General features: G+C 34.5%; 1 protein-coding gene across 3 annotated transcripts; it reads right to left on the reverse strand.

Moving 5' to 3' along the window:
• Positions 1 to 3,248: 3,248 nt before the first annotated feature.
• Positions 3,249 to 19,620, reverse strand: LOC132557909 (proline-serine-threonine phosphatase-interacting protein 1-like). 3 transcript variants are annotated; one of them, XM_060222434.1, is made up of 14 exons: positions 19,585 to 19,620; positions 17,503 to 17,603; positions 16,243 to 16,317; positions 15,896 to 16,037; positions 15,228 to 15,290; positions 14,419 to 14,523; positions 13,059 to 13,104; positions 12,760 to 12,839; positions 12,091 to 12,189; positions 10,411 to 10,507; positions 9,554 to 9,736; positions 8,229 to 8,311; positions 7,849 to 7,877; positions 3,249 to 3,994 (listed from the first exon to the last, which is right to left on the reverse strand). In XM_060222434.1, coding segments are annotated over exons 1-14 (1,140 nt in total). In that variant the 3' UTR covers positions 3,249 to 3,993. The 3 variants fall into 3 exon arrangements, with proteins under 3 accessions (XP_060078417.1, XP_060078419.1, XP_060078418.1); XM_060222436.1 differs by lacking the exon at positions 7,849 to 7,877; XM_060222435.1 differs by lacking the exons at positions 7,849 to 7,877; positions 8,229 to 8,311.
• Between the last annotated feature and the right edge of the window lie 314 nt (positions 19,621 to 19,934).

Consider the following 19,934-nt stretch of genomic DNA (forward strand, 5'->3'; position numbering starts at 1 on the left):
GTCTTTACCTATATAACAACGTGTTACACGGTGGTTCATTTTGACAGAAGTTTTAATTACACTGTCTTTACCTATATAACAACGTGTTACACGGTGGTTCATTTTGACAGAAGTTTTAATTACACTATCTTTACCTATATAACAACGTGTTACACGGTGGTTCATTTTGACAGACAGTTTTAATTACACTGTCTTTACCTAGAGAACATTGTATTTTGTTTTGACGTCTTTTCATTTGTTCACAAAATGGACGCCATATTAAAGGGTTTTTTTTTCTGTCGAAAAACGATAAAATACATTTTTTAAACATTTTAATATATTTTAATGAGCGTATTTTAAACATCATATATACTAGTATATTGTATGTTTAATTTAACAGTGTAAGTATAATCGATAATACTAACAACAGAAGCCACATAAAGATTATAATGTGCTAAATGTATAGAGAGGGTACTTTTTTAATATCCCTGCATTAAATAATACCCGAAGAACAAACTATGCACTCTCCTTAACATGACAACCGTCAGACAGATCCCATATTTCGTTCTAGAAACCTAAAATTTCAAACACGAAGGTTCGAAATGTGACTAATGTTGTGTTAACCGAGTTACATCCAGCTCTATTTGCTACTTGGGCGATAAAATAATGCAGGTCATATAAGAAATGGTTGTTTTATATACTTATTTCACTCTCTGTCGACATTTTCTAAAAGTCACTAAAAACGAGCTTCAGCGAAATGAAATGATCAATTAGATTGAAAGAAATACATAGACAACATCCACAGGCTTTACAAAATAAGATATAAAAAAACAAATAATTACAATAACGATTGCAACTACTTTTTGTGTGTTTTGATTTCAGCAAATCGACCTCCCGGTCAAAGTTCAGCGTGACCGCTACTCAAAACGCGTTCAAGGTTTAATGCACTTGTGATTAGATTTGGTCTGCTTAAAAAAGAACGATCGTATGATTAACTGATGCCTTTAGGATTAGAATGACCTTCACCTATGAAGATAGAGAACATGCCAGGAGATCGACCTAATCTTCAACTTAAGATGACATTTCTTGGGTCAACCTCAGATAATAAGAACAAATAACTATAAATAAAAAAAAGTAACAATTCTTGTTACTATTAGTCAATACACGCAGAACATACAGGAACATAGACAATACACACAACGTACAGGGACATAGACAATACACATACAACGTACAGGAACATAGATAATACACACAGAACGTACAGGGACATAGACAATACACACAACATGTACAGGGACATAGACAATACACACAACACGTACAGGGACATAGACAATACACACAACGTACAGGGACATAGACAATACACACAACGTACAGGGACATAGACAATACACACAACACGTACAGGGACATAGACAATACACACAACGTACAGGGACATAGACAATACACACAACGTACAGGGACATAGACAATACACACAATGTACAGGGACATAGACAATACACACAATGTACAGGAACATAGATAATACACATACAACGTACAGGAACATAGACAATACACATACAACGTACAGGGACATAGACAATACACACAATGTACAGGAACATAGATAATACACATACAACGTACAGGGACATAGATAATACACATACAACGTACAGGGACATAGACAATACACACAGAACGTACAGGAACATAGACAATACACACAGAACGTACAGGAACATAGTCAATACACACAGAACGTACAGGAACATAGTCAATACACACAGAACGTACAGGGACATAGACAATACACACAACACGAACAGGAACAGAGTCAATACACACAGAACGTACAGGGACATAGTCAATACACACATAGCGTACAGGGACATAGACAATACACACAGAACGAACAAGAACATAGACAATACACACAGAACGAACAAGAACATAGACAATACAAACAACACGTACAGGAACAGAGTCAATACACACAGAACGTACAGGGACATAGTCAATACACACAGAACGTACAGGAACACAGACAATACACACAGAACGAACAGGAACATAGACAATACGCACAGAACGAACAGGAACGTAGACAATACACACAAAACATACAGGAACACAGACAATACACACAGAACATACAGGAACATATGGAAATGTGTGCAAAACCAAAACTGATTCCGATAAGCATTGCGTATCGCCAATAGAAAACAAAACAAAAAAAATTGTGATATCACAAAATACTGATGCAAGAAGGCAAAATAATTGCATTTCTAGTCACTGAAGGAAACAAGTGACGAACACAATGGACGATGTAGCAATGCCATTAAGGTATATCTCAGTTTTCTTAAACTACATTAAATAAAATATAACACCTTTGTTTTTGCCTCGGTATTTCTAAATCTATATGAAATATTATTACCTGGTACTATATGCCATATAAATATTTTATCCAACACTGGATGTACAATATAAGCACACTTGCCAGTCGGTTGATTCATTAATTGAGAATGTAAAAGTGTATACAAGACACTTATACAGTGATAATAAAGGAACTTTCATAATAATCGTGATTAAACATCGACTTAAAGTTAATCATTCTTCATTCTTGAAAGTGAATAACCTTTTAATATTGTAACATTTTTACACATGTTTGATGTCATCATTATTTGCAGCAGTTCCCACTGATTAAAAAAATATCATGGATAGTGTTCACTGATGTTTTGGTAGGTTTTTCTATGTAATCATGAACCCTTATGTACATCCATGATTCACAACACTATGTCATAGCACAAACCCTAGGCACTTTGGTTTTTTTTATCTTTTCTTTACACATTTGATTGGTTGTCTCTGAGCGTGTTACAAAAACATCCAGCTTAGTTAAAATTGGTTCATGGGTAAAATCATTATGTTCCTGAAAGGTGTTCTTTATAGCATTTATGTTATGACTGAATAAGTCGGACCTTGGTTGTGAAACATATTTCTTTGATTTGTAATAAGGGTGCACGTATATTTTTTACGTCAAACCTAAACAACAACTTTCAGCTATGTATGTTCACCATTTTACACTAACACTGAAATGTAATACCTAAAAATGTAGAAGTCAGTATCAATGTGTAATTCAGCATGACAGTGACCAAAGTAAATACTTACTGATGAACTATATTGCAAACAAAAATCATATTAATGGAGATCAATTTAACAAATAGATAATAAAAATACAAAAAAAGCAATATATAACAGCAGTTTTTAAACACTAAATGAATTAAAGCTCAATCCAATAATAACTACTCGTCCCTTCCCTTCTCGACGTATCGACGTAATTTCACAATCCTCCTTATACTAATAGAACAACATATATTTTTACTTTCCAGATGCTTCAAAAATCATATAACAAACTTTATGTAGACAAATTAAAATACTGATATCTATCTTCCCAGTACATCGACAAAGTTGTAATTACTGTACTTTCAAATATACCCAAGGACTTTCATATACCTCAAAGATAAATCAACATTTATATTTATATCTCTACTTTAAGCGCCATTTAAGAATCCTCTGTTATTTTCCCTATTAAACAACATCATTTAATCAACTTTCATATTGTTAACTACTTCGAAGATATATTATGATATATGTACATATACTTAGTTTATCGTCTCCTACGATGTTTATGTATTTCTAATATCTTTGTATAACAACATACTTCTCAGATTGTCTTGGTATTCATAGGATTGTACTGTCAAATACATTTACTTTTTTCTGATGTCACTTGGTTACAAAATATATTCATACATATACCAATTAATATCAAAAGTAAAAAAATAATTTAGTATAAATATGTCCTGACGATGGTTGTAGTATTTTGTCAGACGTAGTTGTGCATATTTATACATGTTTCCGGAATTGCTCCCACTCGGTTTCCAATTTTTATTTGAAGATATCCTTTATTTTGATTTAGCAGTTCTACCTTATCTCCAACTCGAACGGACAGCTCAAAAGGCATCTGAATTTAACAAATACAATAATTAGTCAATTATAGTTCAAACGGCGTCTGAAGATAACATACAATAATGAGTCACTTATATGTAGTTCAAATGGCGTCTGAAGATAACATACAACACTGAGTCCATAATGTAAGGTAGAAAGGGCATCTGATGGTAATAAATACAAGGAGACACTTACGTTTGGCAGAAAGAGCATCTATTGATAATACATACAACAATGGGCTCATTGGGCCTGCATCGCTTACCTGACTTTGCTTCGCTGAGATTGTTTCATCATAACTAAAGTAAAGGATATTCTGATTCTAATATTATCTATTGGCCTCCGCCGTTCTGCCCCAAAGAGTTAAAAAAGCAACCGATGCAAAAGTCTTCCTCACCCAAAATTACTCCAAACCAATCTGGGCTTCAATCCAAACATTCCAACGGAGGGAGACTTACTGTTTATACGACATTGATTCCCCTTCATCAAAGCAAGCTTCAGACCAAATTTGGACAAAATCCTGACATTCCAACAACAGACTTAGTATAAGTCTCAGATCGACTATATATACAAAAGTGATTCACTTCATCACAGGATGCTTACCAAATTTTGCCTAGTATACTTGCCTTCCCAGTGGTCTCAGATCGACTATATATACAAAAGTGATTCACTTCATCACAGGATGCTTCAGACCAAATTTGGACAAAATCCTGACATTCCTACAGACGAAGGATCTTAGTATAATTTGCCTTCCCAGTGGTCTCAGATCGACTATATATACAAAATTGATTCACTTCATCACAGGATGCTTCGACTAAATTACGACAAAATCCTGACATTCTACAGGCGAAGTGTCTTAGGATAAGACCCTTATCCCCCTCCCCCAGGGGCTGAGACTGACAGTGAAATACACCTACAAATTGTAATGTAGTAACGAAATTAACAGGATACAAATGGAACCTTAGATTACAAAAATGTATGTATACAAAAGGATACCTAAAGGTACTACTGACACACCAATAACAGTGTTTATCACTATATTTTAAATAACAAGACCCATGGTATTTATGGACCTAGTCGATCAGACCTGATTTATGATGTCATTTTCCGTACAATTGAAAGGAAATAAGCGTTTAAGATATTTCAAAGTGTCATTTTATCATGTATTTTCAAAATGTGTCACTTTGATTGATATCTGGGTCTGTGATACCTACCGTTACGGTAGAAATTTAGGTATTTAGTGTTCTTTAGTATTAATATAATCTAATACACTTAAAACGAATATACATCCTAAACTATATAGCAATATATTACAGCAACAGAGTGTGTCTGAAAGATGAAAAATTGGTATCCATCCTAAACTATATAGTTATATATAACACAAACTTTTTAAAACTACCAAGTAATGTATTACAAAATGTAAGGTGTCTTATATGCGGTTAATTTGATACACATCGTAACCTCTATGACAATGTATTACACAATCACTTATAAATATATATATAAAAAATAAATAAAAATATATCCAGTCTAAGCTATATGGCAATTTATTGCATAAACACGAGGCGTCTTAAAAAAAATTATAAATATTCACATCTAAACTTTATGGTATGTATTACACAGACACAATGTGTCTTATAAAATGTAATCAGTATGAAATACATACATCCTAAGGAATATGACAATATATCTAACCTACACAAGTTTTGCTCTTATATGGCTTTAACTGTACATGTACAGAAAGTTTACCTAGATAACGAGTGGGATTGGGCGGAAGAAACCATTGATTTCTAGCGTTCAATTAACATACTGCCTAAATAGCTATAAATGTGGAACAGCAGGACTTTTCTCTTATTTAAAAATTTAGTGTTCATCTTCAGAATTTATGCATAATTTTCAACGTTTAGTTTCTTTAATAGAAGTTGTATCTGACTATCAAGCTAGGTTTTCAGGGCTGATTATTCGACTATCAAGCTAATTGGCTAAGAGGCATAATTATTTTGGTAAAGATTTGTCACTACAGCCAATCATGTAACAAATGATTGTTTTAATTCGGCAAACCTTCAAGGCCAGAAGTCAGAAAGGTGTTATGGTCGTGTGTTTTTATATTTTCGTTCGTATAAAAAAGTGAAAATTAACAAATAATGACGTTATCAATGACTTTATCATAAGTGGAAAATGTAATGTAAAAAAATGATAGTAAAAACCAAACAAACCCATATTTCATTGTTATGAAATGTTATTGTTTATGCCTTTATCATAAATATGGTTTTGTTATAAACACGTACTGCTGATAAAGTCTTGAGTTAATAAGTTAATAATAAGCAGTATTAAAAGCGGAACAATTTTGAAAACCACACAAACATTTAGTTAAGAGAAATCCTTACACAAAACCATGTTAATACTTTAAACATAGTATTTTACATGAATGACGATGTAGTATGGGATTCATTAAACGAATTCAATCATTTTAAACTTAAATAGCCTTTAGGCGAGTGAGTTCAAATTACTAAACGATGTTTAAAAGTTCCAGATTCCATTGGCATGAACGTTAGATTCCATTTATCATATAACTCATTTTCTGAAGAAAAACCAAAAACCATGTTTCGAAGCGTTTTTTATATCGGATGGAATAATTTAACGCCATCATGACGACAGTTATTTATGACCTCACGATACTATATTTATGATCTGGTCGTACGACTGACAAATATATTGTAATTTCACAACGATTTATCACATTTTTCAGGGCCATTTTCATCAGAACTTCCTTTAAAAATTGTACTCTTTGTAACTTGTTTTTGACATGTAATCTATGTCAGTTGTCTTCATTCATCTCATAAAATACAAATTCGTTTGTACTATACTTAATAGAACAAATACAGAACCTGTGTTCGAATAAGTTCGAGTGTAACTAATTTCTTTCGTCCCGATAACACACATAGTTACTCTAAGCATAACATGTCAAGCAAATATCGTTATTTCATGCATACACATACATAATAATAGATTGTTATAAAGCTACTGCCCATGTCCATAGACATAACGCTACTGCCCATGCTCATAAACATAAAGCTACTGCACATGCCCAGGGATATAACACTACTGCCCATGCCCATAGATATAAGGCTACTGCCCATGCGCATGCAGCAGTATAATATAACATTCTCTGTACAAGCCTTCGCCATTCCGTAAACACACCAACGTCATGCTGGTTACAGAATATATGCACAAACAGCTCGTGACAATACAAACGTCATGATTAATTTCACCAGATCTAATACCATACTATTACAACCTTGCCAGCTATCCAGAGTAGTGTTTCAACTTAAACGACAACAATCAGCCTACAGCTCGACACAGATTGCCAACACTTGCGCTCCAGACCACAAAGCATATGTACACTGCACTAATAAAATTCATATGTAAAGTGTAAGATGTTCAGTTAAAACCTGAGAAATTTTGTTATTATTGTCACTTGAAAAGCACATTAAACCGCAATGTTTATGTTGCTTGTTATGTACATGGACATGGACATGGAAATGGAATAATGATGTCGCCATGTACGGACGTATGATGCCATCACATTGCTTTAATCATACATAAAGGATGGCTACCTATGCAATACCGCATTTGAAAAACAGTCCTTATGAACAAAACGTGAGAACAGGTTTCTCATTTAGCCGTGTTAACATAGTTGATACATCAAATCACAAACCTCAAAACACATATATGCTCAGGACGAGCATAAGAGTTTCATCAAAACGTTTGGGAGCCCTGAAGTATTGGCAGTCTGTATACTTCACTAAACGTAAAGCACGTGTTTGCGTTTTTATTATTATTAATAGGTTCTTATTTCTAGAAAATACTTACCAGAGTCTTTCAGATGCCGCAACTACGATCTAAATATATATGTGCATCATGAAAAGTCACCACGCAGTGACAACGGGAAACCGTATCAAAGGAAGTGATTGATAGTAAAACGTGTCCACGGAGAAAGCATGTGCTCCACTTAATTTTCGCTTGAAAGTTGGTGGAGCAAGAGCTCGGTTGATATTACAAGATGCAAACTAATTTTGTGAAAGTAATATTTTATAATAATGATGTCAATGGACTTTATATTTGGTCTTATACTGTCTGTCAGTATCCATGGTCACGTAAACTTAGAAAATGAACTATTTTATAAATTAAATATAGATAAATGCCATAAAATATATATCTTTTAAACAGCTGAGAACACACGAATTACCAACCTTTGCATCATGTTGGCGTACTACATTAGCCATTCTATTACCGGGAGTTGTTGTGCTAATGCTTGCATACGCATCCTCGTCGTCTGAGAAGAAACAGGACAATATTATAGTTAAATGAAGAGAGCAATGGAGACAACAGACAATTAATGTTGACCAAGTATAAGCGCGAGAATGTGTGAGAGGGTAGACATTACAATTAGTGAATGTTTGTCAAGTAGGAGAGGGTAGGTAGAGTGTAGATACATTAAAACATTGACAGAGCAGGAGTGGATAGGATAGGAAAGAATAAATTTAAATGTATAGTAAACGCTTGACACAGTAGAAGAGAAAACATATAGTAAATGTTGAAAAGGTAGGAGTGGATGGGTGTGGGAAATATTTTAGAGGACAGGAGAGGGTAGGCAGAGTCAAGGTTTTACAGGGTATAAGAGTGATGATGATGGAAAAATATCTCACAAGATAAGAGATGGTAGATATAGTAAATGTTTTATAAAGGATATATTTGACAGGGTAGGAAAAATAGACTTAATTACACAGTAAATGCTTGACAATGTAAAAGGAAATGGTTTCTGTAATCGTTTGACTAGGAAGGAGGGAGTAGATATGGTTATTGTTTAACAAGCTATGATAGGGTGGATTTAAATATTCTATTAATTTTGACAGGATAGCAAACGTGAGATGAAATAAATGTTTGTCGTGGTAGGAAAGGATAGATATAGTAAATTTTTGATTGTCATGTGATGATTATTGTGACTGGACATTGCCATTTGATACAAGATATATTATCATGTGATATAATGAATAGAAATCATGTTGTTATTCGCATTTCACTCAATGAATTTGTATGATGCATCTAAGTCATTTAAATATATATATATATATATGCATAGTTTTTAATTTAATGTTACACATGCTACTTGAGACAAAGTTTTTAAAAAAAATCAACAAATGCATTTCTGACTCACAAATTCATGCACGTGCGAACATGTAAATACATCGATAAGAGAAATATGCAATAGGCAGTAAGTTAATTAGCATAGTCACTTTTTTTGTGATATGACATCACAATAGTTAGCAAAAGTTATTCGTATATGAACGTATAATGTCTTTAAGTGGGGCAATAGGTCATCAGACTCAATGGCAAGCCAAATTGTCATCTATTTATGGAGCAGCATCCAACCATTATTTGATTAAATAATTAAATTCGATTTGACAATTTGCTATAATCAACACAGCAATAGTTTTCACTGGAGTAAGCTTAACTGTAAGATTATATCGCGAGACAGAAATGACCACAGATATAGCCGTATTATGCTAATTTTAACCTGATGGGAGTCTGGTTGGACGTTCTCTCGACAGTGTTGGTGGTGGTGAAATCGGTGGTCCTCCCGACAAATTACGAACCAAAGGGAGGGGTTGTCGTGGACGTGTTCCACCCGATCTTGATAGCGTTGGCTGGGTTGATTGTGACCCTTTTCTTTCATAGTAACTAATATAAGGCACTTTCTCTGAAAAAATAAAACATAGAAATAATCCCGTTTCATTTGAGTTCATATTTCCACCGAAATTATTGCGTTTAGTCATTTGAATTTTACAGAAAACTATTTATCAGAAAATCATTTAAATGTTTCTCATAGTTAACTTTTTTGACTAGAAAATGTTATCATTTCTTACTGCATTGCTAATTTTATTTGTAGTGCGTGTTTTCATCAACATTCAGCCATAACAACGAAATAAAACAATAAGCTCAACCAGTAAGGTGTTGAAAAATGTATATAGATTCATTATAATCTATAATTATAATTAATGTCATAATGATCTCATCATGAAATGTTCTATTTCCTTTTGCGATATGAAGCAAGTCGTGTTTGGTGGTTGATGCTCGTTAGTATGCAGTGTTCAGTTGTTGTTAACATTTGTACAATTTAGGAACGGGACAGAACCGATATAAATTTAAATGGCGGCTGTTGTAAATGAAGCAGAGGACGCTAACTTACCATTCCAGAACAGCTGAATTTTTTCTATATCATATTTTGCTCTTGTTTCATCGAAAATGGGTTTGAATCAAGATTTTGTGGACGTGTCGGTATTCCCCTTTTTAGAGAGAATATGTTACGGTATAGGTTATGTTTTTGCGTGGTCCAATTTTTTTGCGGTTTTACTGCAGGTACAATATACTCACCAGGATGCGTCTGTCCCACGCCATAGTTTTCTATAAAAGTCTGTAGATCGGTTTCTATGTCACATTTCTCCAACACCTGACGTACTTTTTCTGCACACTAATGATAACATAAGAGATCAAAAATCAATCTTATATATTCTGTTTTGGTGATCATAAGTAGACTATTGTGTCGTGTTTTATTTCCTCCGTATACACATTTGCCCTGTATATGGTGCTTCGTGTAAGTCCTTGTTTAAGACAGAAAGTAATACCATATGAAATGTACAGATGGCAATGCAAGCAGACATATTGCTTTTTTCTCTTAAATTCTCGCTCACAGTAGTTAATATCGGCATAAGACATGTTTTCACTTGGAAAAATAGATAATGTTAACAGTATTTTCATTTAATAGCTTCATTTGGTGAAAGTTTCTATTCCCACTTTCCTTCGAAGTCTAGCTCTTTTGCTGTTATGCCATTCCAATGTATTATTAATGTTATATTTGATAATCACATGGTCGTCACTTAAGTGAGCGTTACCAATACAAGAACAATGCCGATACAGAGATTCATACGAGTTCAGCAACATATCTGGTGTCTAAGAACTGTAAACCACGCCTCATCGACGCCAGATTGACGAAGATTTACAAGATTATGATTCTATTAACATGTCGCTTTTTTCTTGTTCTTATTTATCATCCCCAAAATTAAAAGGGCACAACGAAGGAATTTTGGAAATTTACTCATGAAATATGAGAAATATCCATCGAATGGAGAAAAAAGTAATGACAAACTTTCATTGTCTACATTGAAGGTGTCCGTAAGTCAGCCATTTTGCTTTTTTTCATCCGTCCAAAAAAGAACTGGTTGCAAAGAGGGACCACGGGAAATCTAATTTGAAATCTGAGAAGGAGCGATCAAGAGCTTTTATCGGAAATACATTTATGTATGACAAACATTCACTGTCGCCACAACGCATCACCTGAGGTGGCCAGTACCAAGCCTATAACATCAAAATCACCGAGTGCACTAACGAGTATCGCAAAAATGACCATGGAATCTTGGCCTTCATCGATTCACATTTCTTGAAATCCTTTGTTTTAATTTTTTCTATCTTTTGTCGTCATCTAAATATATAATAGAAAACATATATTTGGAAACGACCATGAATATTGAACTAACAGATACAATTAAACTGTGAAAACAAACGAAAGACTTAGACTATGAAAATTATTATAAAAGAGCTAGTCATATTCAAACAAGATATAGATAAATAAAGATAAGGAAATGCTCACCAAAGAAAATACCAAGGCAACAACACGCGCGAGACACTTGGACAGGAAAGTATTCAAGAAAAAATTCACGTAGAACGACACAAAAGCAAAGAAAAATGATATCATAACATAAAAGGAAAGAAAAGAAACGATATGAAAGAGAGACTCGAATTGTAAATAAACACAAGAAGGATTCGATCATAAACCTGATAATACAGGACGTTACACCTCGTAACTATATCTTTAAGCTGTCACCTATACTATCAGAACTAATCAATGATAGTTCCTTTATTCACTATTGTTAGTGAAGATTTTTTTCAACTTTGTCGGAACCTGCAGATCAAAGCAGCTAATTGAAGCGTGAGATATTGACAAGAATTCATATATTGTTAATTTGAGGTATCCTTGTGTACGTAAAGCGGTCTCACGTTATCTTGTCTCACACACGCTTGAGAATCGACGTTTGTAATCTTCCACATAACGTTCCGTGTAAGATAGATACGCTCTTCCTCCATCTTTTGGAATGCCTGTAATACACAATATCACAATAGAATTATAATTATGGTAATTTCTCGTACTACAAGTTTTCCATAAAGATAAAGATTTCCGATCATCTCTCTGGCAAAACAGTAATTGACCAAACTATTAGGTTAAGGTGTTATTCTATTTGAACATCACATTTAACATATACATACGCATTGACAGTCTGGAACATTTTCTTTATTTTTCTATTCTTAAGATTTTACAAACATTCAAAATGTAAAACATCGAACACTACCAAAATATCTTAAATATTATGACATATGGTAGAGTATTGCAAGAAATATATGTTATATGTGATTTTGCATACAATTTGATAAAAAAAATTATCAGGTCCTTTTCAAGTTCCTACCAATCCAGTATTTCAGAATTGTGGATTATAGATATTTCTCTGTCTGACACGTATTGAACAGAGAATTAAGAGTAAACGTATCAACATTACTCGCAAACCGACAACAGATATTAAATCATCTAATGGCATTGAATCGTACATGAAATCGTCGTGATAACAAAATATTCTTCAAACAAAAAAATAATGCAGATAAAGGATAACATGCCTCACATGTTTCTGCCATGTTGGACTCCCATGCTCTGTGTGCTCCTTCTAGAGTGTCTACAGAACTTTTATAAGCCGTATCTAAAACAGTACAATATCATATTACAAACATAAAACGAAAGAATGTTAAATTAATATGATTCTAATAACGGGAAAAATATCGTTTTACCCAGCCTGATGGTAGAAAATACCAACATCCGGCATATTTTGCCAAAGATAAATCGAATTTGAGTTTCAATTAAGATTCTGTTGACACGTCATTTTCTTGTATTTTTACTTTAAATTGATACATTGACTTACCTGCGTGTTTCATACTTTCAAAGGCTTTCTCTTTATTCTTTTCTGCCTAAAACAACGGGAAAAATAAAACGCAATGTACATATAATAGTAACACGCGGAGAGTAACACACATAACCACACACACTTTATACATTGCTTACTGTTATTTAGATCCAGGAGGTACCGAGTCATTAATATTTTCTTGAGTTGTGTAGACCTTAGTCATTCTCTTTGAATTACACATTTCTTGTACATACCTTTTGGCTTTTTAAGTTCAAAGTACTTATACTCACCTTCCGGAGAACTATTGCTTTACTTACGGTATTCCCTTGGATATCATTGGTCATACGTACTACAGATATTTGATCTCTCTAAAATACATCATTAATTTGCAAGTGATCTTTTAGCCTCTCTATACAGCACACACACACATACACACATACACCCTCACACACACACACACACACACCCTCACACACACGTACATACCTTCTAGAGATATTTGGACTCTCTCTACACAGCACACACGCTTGTTCATACCTTCTTGAGATATTTGGACTCTGTGCAGCACAGACTTGTACATACCTTCTGGAGATATCTGGTCTCTATATAGCACATGCACACTTGTTCATACCTTCTGGAGATATTTGGTCTCTATATACAGTACACACACTTGTACATACCTTCTAGAGATATTTGGTCTCTCAATACAGCAAACACATTTGTTAATACCTTCTGGAAATATGTGGTCTCTCAATACCGCAAACACATTTGTTCATACCTTCTGGAGATATTTGGTCTTTCTATACAGCAAACACACTTGTTCATACCTTCTAGAGATATTTGGTCTCTCAATACAGCAAACACATTTGTTAATACCTTCTGGAAATATTTGGTCTCTCAATACCGCAAACACATTTGTTCATACCTTCTGGAGATATTTAGTCTTTCTATACAGCAAACACACTTGTTCATACCTTCTGGAGATATTTGGTCTCTATACAACACACACACTTGTTCATACCTTCTGGAGATATCTGGTCTTTCTATGTGACACACATGCTTGTTTATGCATTCAACAAATAACTGTTTTCTCTTTAAAATACATCATTGGTAGAGATTTTCTTAAATGTTTGGTCTCTCTATACGATAATTCTATATATATTTTGTCTTTTCCAACGATAAATTTTTTTAACGTACTTTCTGAGGACATTTGTTATGTGAGGAATAATTCCGTGTACACTTATTCAGAATATCTTTGTCCGTCCTCTATAACACGTTACATGTTCATACCTACCGGTCTGCTTCTGCGGTGCATTATTTGTACATTGCTATTGGAAATATTCGGTCTTTATATCCTCACCTCACCGCCTTCACATACCTTCATGAGATCTTTGGTCTGAGTTGCCACACTCTTTTTCGCTGATGCATATACATCATCTGCCGTGTCCCGCTCTCGGCATTTCTGCATATATTTTTCTCGAAGCTGTAAACAAACCAGCAAATAGATTTATAAACTGTTTGTTGTTAATCGATCTATAGTCCTTAAACTATACGCCTTCCTTCCTAGTAATTACAACTTGTTGTTAGTGGCCATCCTCTCTATTTTCTACAGTCAGGGTACATTATCAACCTCTTTATAATACTTTAACACCAATCATAACACTAGATATATGAATGCTTAATGACAGTAATACGGGTCAATTATAGATTAACACATGTTGTAATAGAAACTATACACTGAACCATTGAAATCGAAATAATGCAAAATAAACGACATAGTATTACAACACGTGTAAAATGATTTAAAAGTCGTATCACCTTGTAATATCACATCACACATATCTATGTATTTGTTATACATTTTATCTCATTCCGTCCTCATAAAATTGAAATAAACGATACATTTGCCAACACATTCTTTAACAATTGATTAACGGTTGATCATTATTTTTCTATTTCCAGTCCAAACATGACTCGATCGAAAAAAAAAAAAAAACTATGAGAAAATATTTTTGTTGAAGTCTTAATATATAATAGGCATAAATGAAAATCTAAAATATCACACAAATATCTACCTTAATTTGAAATTAGATTTACCACAGTGATATTAGAAAGTTTAGTCAACAATATTTGATATCAGAAACCAGCGCAACTGTCTATATTTTATTCCTATTTATCTTAACTTACCGTGACTGTCTTGGAGTGGCAAGATGACTTGTTACTTGTGGTTCTCTGTAAAAGGTCTGTTTTCTAGTTCGTAAAAGTAAAAGTACATGCAGCTAAAGTAGAATCACTAGAGTATGATTGAAACACTGGTACTTACGGCTATAGGAATCAATTAAGCTTTTACATTCTGAACTTTCTATCAATTTTTAGGTAATTATTTAAATGATTTATCGACATAAATCAAGGGCGTGTCTTATTGAAATACATTCATGGAATTTAATGAAGCATCAAATGTATAGATAAACCATTTAGGAGGACCCCCACCACCGCTCAACCCCCTCACCCATCCCTCATTAAGTATAATTTATTTTACATCTTTTCAGTGATAAACGATAATATGTATAGTTATAATTTAATATAATCATTAGTTTCTCAGCCTAACACTAATTTGTCTTTATCAATAATGTAACTAAGCTTTAAGAATAACTTCAATGCTTTTTCTACTTTTTTCCTACCAAGTCCAGTTCCACACTAGTTTGACTGCAGTAATGAAACCACTTTTTTTCCGTGCTTGCATAATGAGCTCGACATTAAATCCAATTTTCACAATTCGCTATCTATAATTGTATAAGTTTATAAAACGAAGGAACTAAGCAGTAAACATATATGATAACGACAGTGATGCTTACCTGACTTTTGATAACCTCCTGTTCCTTATTAAAGTTGCTTAATTCTATCGACAGAGACGACAAATCGTTACCAGCTGTTTCATGAGCCGTAGCTATATGTTCTGTCTCGGACTTCAGTGCCCGTATGGAACTTCCCAGGTCCCTGTTATAATCAATACTACGTTTAAAGGGAAGTGCACTATAATACATTTCACTAGTGTCATATGAATCTAGCATTTTGCTGATATTTCTTTGGTATTCAGAAAAATGTATATGATTTAATTATGAATGATATACATAATTAGATATTACTTTTAAGAACGTTCTACTACGTGACCTTGTTAATGATTATTCGAGGCTTTACTTACCCTATTTCTAAGGTGCCTTCTAATTTACGAGCTGCATGTTTAAGAGATTTTGCAAACGCTGCTTCCGCTTTAGCTCTGAAAAAGTAACAGGACAAGTACATAATTCACTTTCTAGATGTAGTGCATCTCCTAATCATGATTTTTAACTTTCGTCGATAAGTTTTGGTTTTCCTCAACTATCAGTTCATTATCTGACCCACCTATATCTAAATCTAAATTTATAGTTGTATTCTGCTGATGAAACAAACTATGAAAAATATCATTTAAGGAAGATAAATGACCATCATACAAACAGGTGCCAAATCGCATCACAGATAAGTGTTTAAACAAAGTACTGGTTTTGTATCGTAGGAATCATTGATTTTTTTTTTATCTACGAATAACATAGTTAGCCATCCACCATGTTTCGACCTTATTTTTGGCGTAAGGTCGGCATACTCCGTTTGATGAAAATATACATCTCATCAGCATGCTAATTCAAACTCAAATGCGATGAAACCACGGCAAAATATGAACAAAGGAAAGGTGTATGTGTAGACTCCTGGAAATGTACAGGGAGAATATGGCCCGAGTTTTACCATTTTCTGATTCATAGACCATATCAACCATGTAAATCCTCGTCAATGCAATAACACATTGTCACGTTTCCAAATGAGAACAGGGTAAACAAAAAATGGAGCCACCATGCCTTACTACCAGGCATCAGACATGTCCAACATTTCCCAATTAGATCTTTATGACTACCTCAAAACTTCCTATAAAATTGCCATTAACCTGAATTTCTCAAAAAAAAAAACGATGTTTTACGTTCATCTATCAGTTGTCGACATTTTGCGCGAAAATATTAACATAGGGAACAAAACCTTAAATATCGAATGAACAACATGAGTTAGGGAAGCTGCGATTATATACAGATGTGATATCTACAATAGGAAAATGGTGATCACCACTCATTATCCTGTTCGGTGGCCCTGTTGGTTTCGTTATAGGAAATGATCGAGACAGCTGTAAGAATGTTGAAAAAACTACCTCTCACTAACGAGAGTGAAAGAAATACCAAAAATGAAAGTTTTTGTGATCTGTTTCTTTCACCACAGAAAAGCTTTTTAGAGGATGATTTGACTTGTTCTGTTCTGTGATTTGTTTACGCCATCCTTTGGGACGTTACGATATGTACTGAAACTTCGTATTAAACGTACATTTAATACAATCCTTAGCTAACATTTGAACTGTACTCTATAAAGTATATTATGATCCTACCTTTCGGAGAGATATTCAATCAACTCTTTGCACACCTTCCTGCCTTCTTTCATTCGTCGTATTATTACATCGCTCCCTCTGGTGCTTGTTATATCCGCATCCTGGTAAAAGAAGTTGATATATCAATACAAATACCGTCATTCACGTGCAGCTATAAATATCTCCTACAAATGTTCGGTAGTAACGACACGTCGATAGGACACTGACGTTCGCCGGTTAGATGATACCCGGCAACGGGAGGAGTCGCTGATATAGAAAACCTGTAATTAACTAAGGCAGTAACGGGGTAATTATATAGGTCATAACACTCACATTTGGCCATAAGATAAAACTTGCGACCCATGGTTTAGAGAGATACAGATTAGTCAAGGTTATGTGGAAGTTTTACAGTCATCAAAACGATCTGATCGGTTAGTATGTTATTTCCTTGTGCGATATGAAGTCGGACGTGTTTGATGCAGAGCCAAACAATGAATAAAACTTCCAGGACTCGTCAGCGATGCTACATCATACAGCTGTTTCGTCCTTCTAGGACTCGTCAGTGATGCTACATAATACATCTGTTTCGTCCTTCTAGGACTCGTCAGTGATGCTACATCATAAAGCTGTTTCGTCCTTCTAGGACTCGTCAGTACTGCTACATTATACCGCTGTTTCGTCCTTCTAGGACTCGTCAGCGATACTACACCGTACAGCTGTTTCGTCCTTCTAGAACCCGTCAGTGATGGTACATCATACAGCTCTTTCGTCCTTCTAGGACTCGTCAGTGATGCTACATCATACAGTTATTTCGCCTTCTAGGACTCGTCAGTTATACCACATCATACAGCTGTTTTGTCCTTCTAGGACTCGTCAGTGATGCTGCATCATACAACTGTTTCGTCCTTTTAGGACCCGTCAGTGATGCTACATCATACAGCTGCGTTGTCCTTCTAGGATTCATCAATGATGCTACATCATACAGCTGTTAAGTCCTTCTACATCATACAACTGTTTCGTCCTTCTAGGACTCGTCAGTTATACCACATCATACAGCTGTTTCGTCCTTCTAGGACTCGTCAGTGATGCTGCATCATACAACTGTTTCGTCCTTTTAGGACCCGTCAGTGATGCTACATCATACAGCTGCGTTGTCCTTCTAGGATTCATCAATGATGCTACATCATACAGCTGTTAAGTCCTTCTACATCATACAACTGTTTCGTCCTTCTAGGACTCGTCAGTGATGCTACATCATACAACTTTTTCGTCCTTCTAGGACTCGTCAGTAATGCTACATCATACAACTGTTTCGTCCTTCTAGGACTCGTCAGTGATGTCAAAGGCCGACTTTTGAAGCCTAAGAGGAAACTCCCTTTATAATAAACGTATGCATTATAAAAACATGTATTTAAGTAGTTCTGAGTAAGTCATGATTGATACGATACAGTCCAACAAGTGGGGGTTATTTTACAGTGTTGGTAGAAAGCATCAGGAAGTAAAATTAGAAATGTTTGTCGTATTTAATGTTTACTCGAACTAAACAGCCGTACATGATAATACACAACGTTATTGCGTTATATCAATCAGGAAGTCCCATTTTTTAACAATTAAACAATCAACAAATTGAGCAGGAACTAGAAGAACATATGATAACATGTAAATCTATTTTATATCATTTATACATGTCAGTATGTATGTAAGTTTAAGTCAAAGTAGTTCCGCGAATACAACTGCCAGAGTTTATAGGATGTAATAATTAACACACTTCGAAACTGATACACAGGAGTGTACATTACAAACAATTACTATAACAATAACATATGATGTAGGTCATGTATATTATTGTATCAGGTTGATGTATGATTAAAAGTGTGTACACTGTTGTATCATAGTATGACAGAATCGTATTATGCAGAATATGTACACTGTTGTACCAGATATATGTGAACCGGTTTAACGACCGATCTTGTTATGTCGTGTCCTAGCTGTAGATGAAGATGGTCGGTTAACGTTCACAATTAATTCTAACATGGCTCTCATTACTTAGAATTGGATTCTGTCATCACTGAGTGAACTGTAAGACAAAATGTAGATACTCACCCAGAAGGATTCCACAAACTTTGGTGTTTTGGTCATTGTTGGTCAGACTAGTTCGCGAGCTCAACCCGGAAGCTACAACATATTTAACTCTTGTTTCGGTTTAACAGTCAAGCAACGTACATAGTTGATATTTAGGTTACGGGCGTTGATTACACAGTCTCTCCATCTAAGTTACCTGTGCGCTTTTGGCCTATACAGAACTGCACAGGTAATTTGAATTTAAATACTAGAGAGATAGCATATTTAACATCTGCGTTGTACTGGAAAGTGTAGGAGTGATGTTTTTCTACTTTCTTGAGCGTTAAGAACCTGTTTGAATCAGGATGATCGATTGCGTTTTCCTGTACATT

This window comes from Ylistrum balloti, unplaced genomic scaffold (assembly GCF_031769215.1).
Source record: "Ylistrum balloti isolate Yb309-2 unplaced genomic scaffold, AGI_CSIRO_Ybal_v1 Utg370738, whole genome shotgun sequence".
Lineage (NCBI taxonomy): Eukaryota > Metazoa > Mollusca > Bivalvia > Pectinida > Pectinidae > Ylistrum > Ylistrum balloti.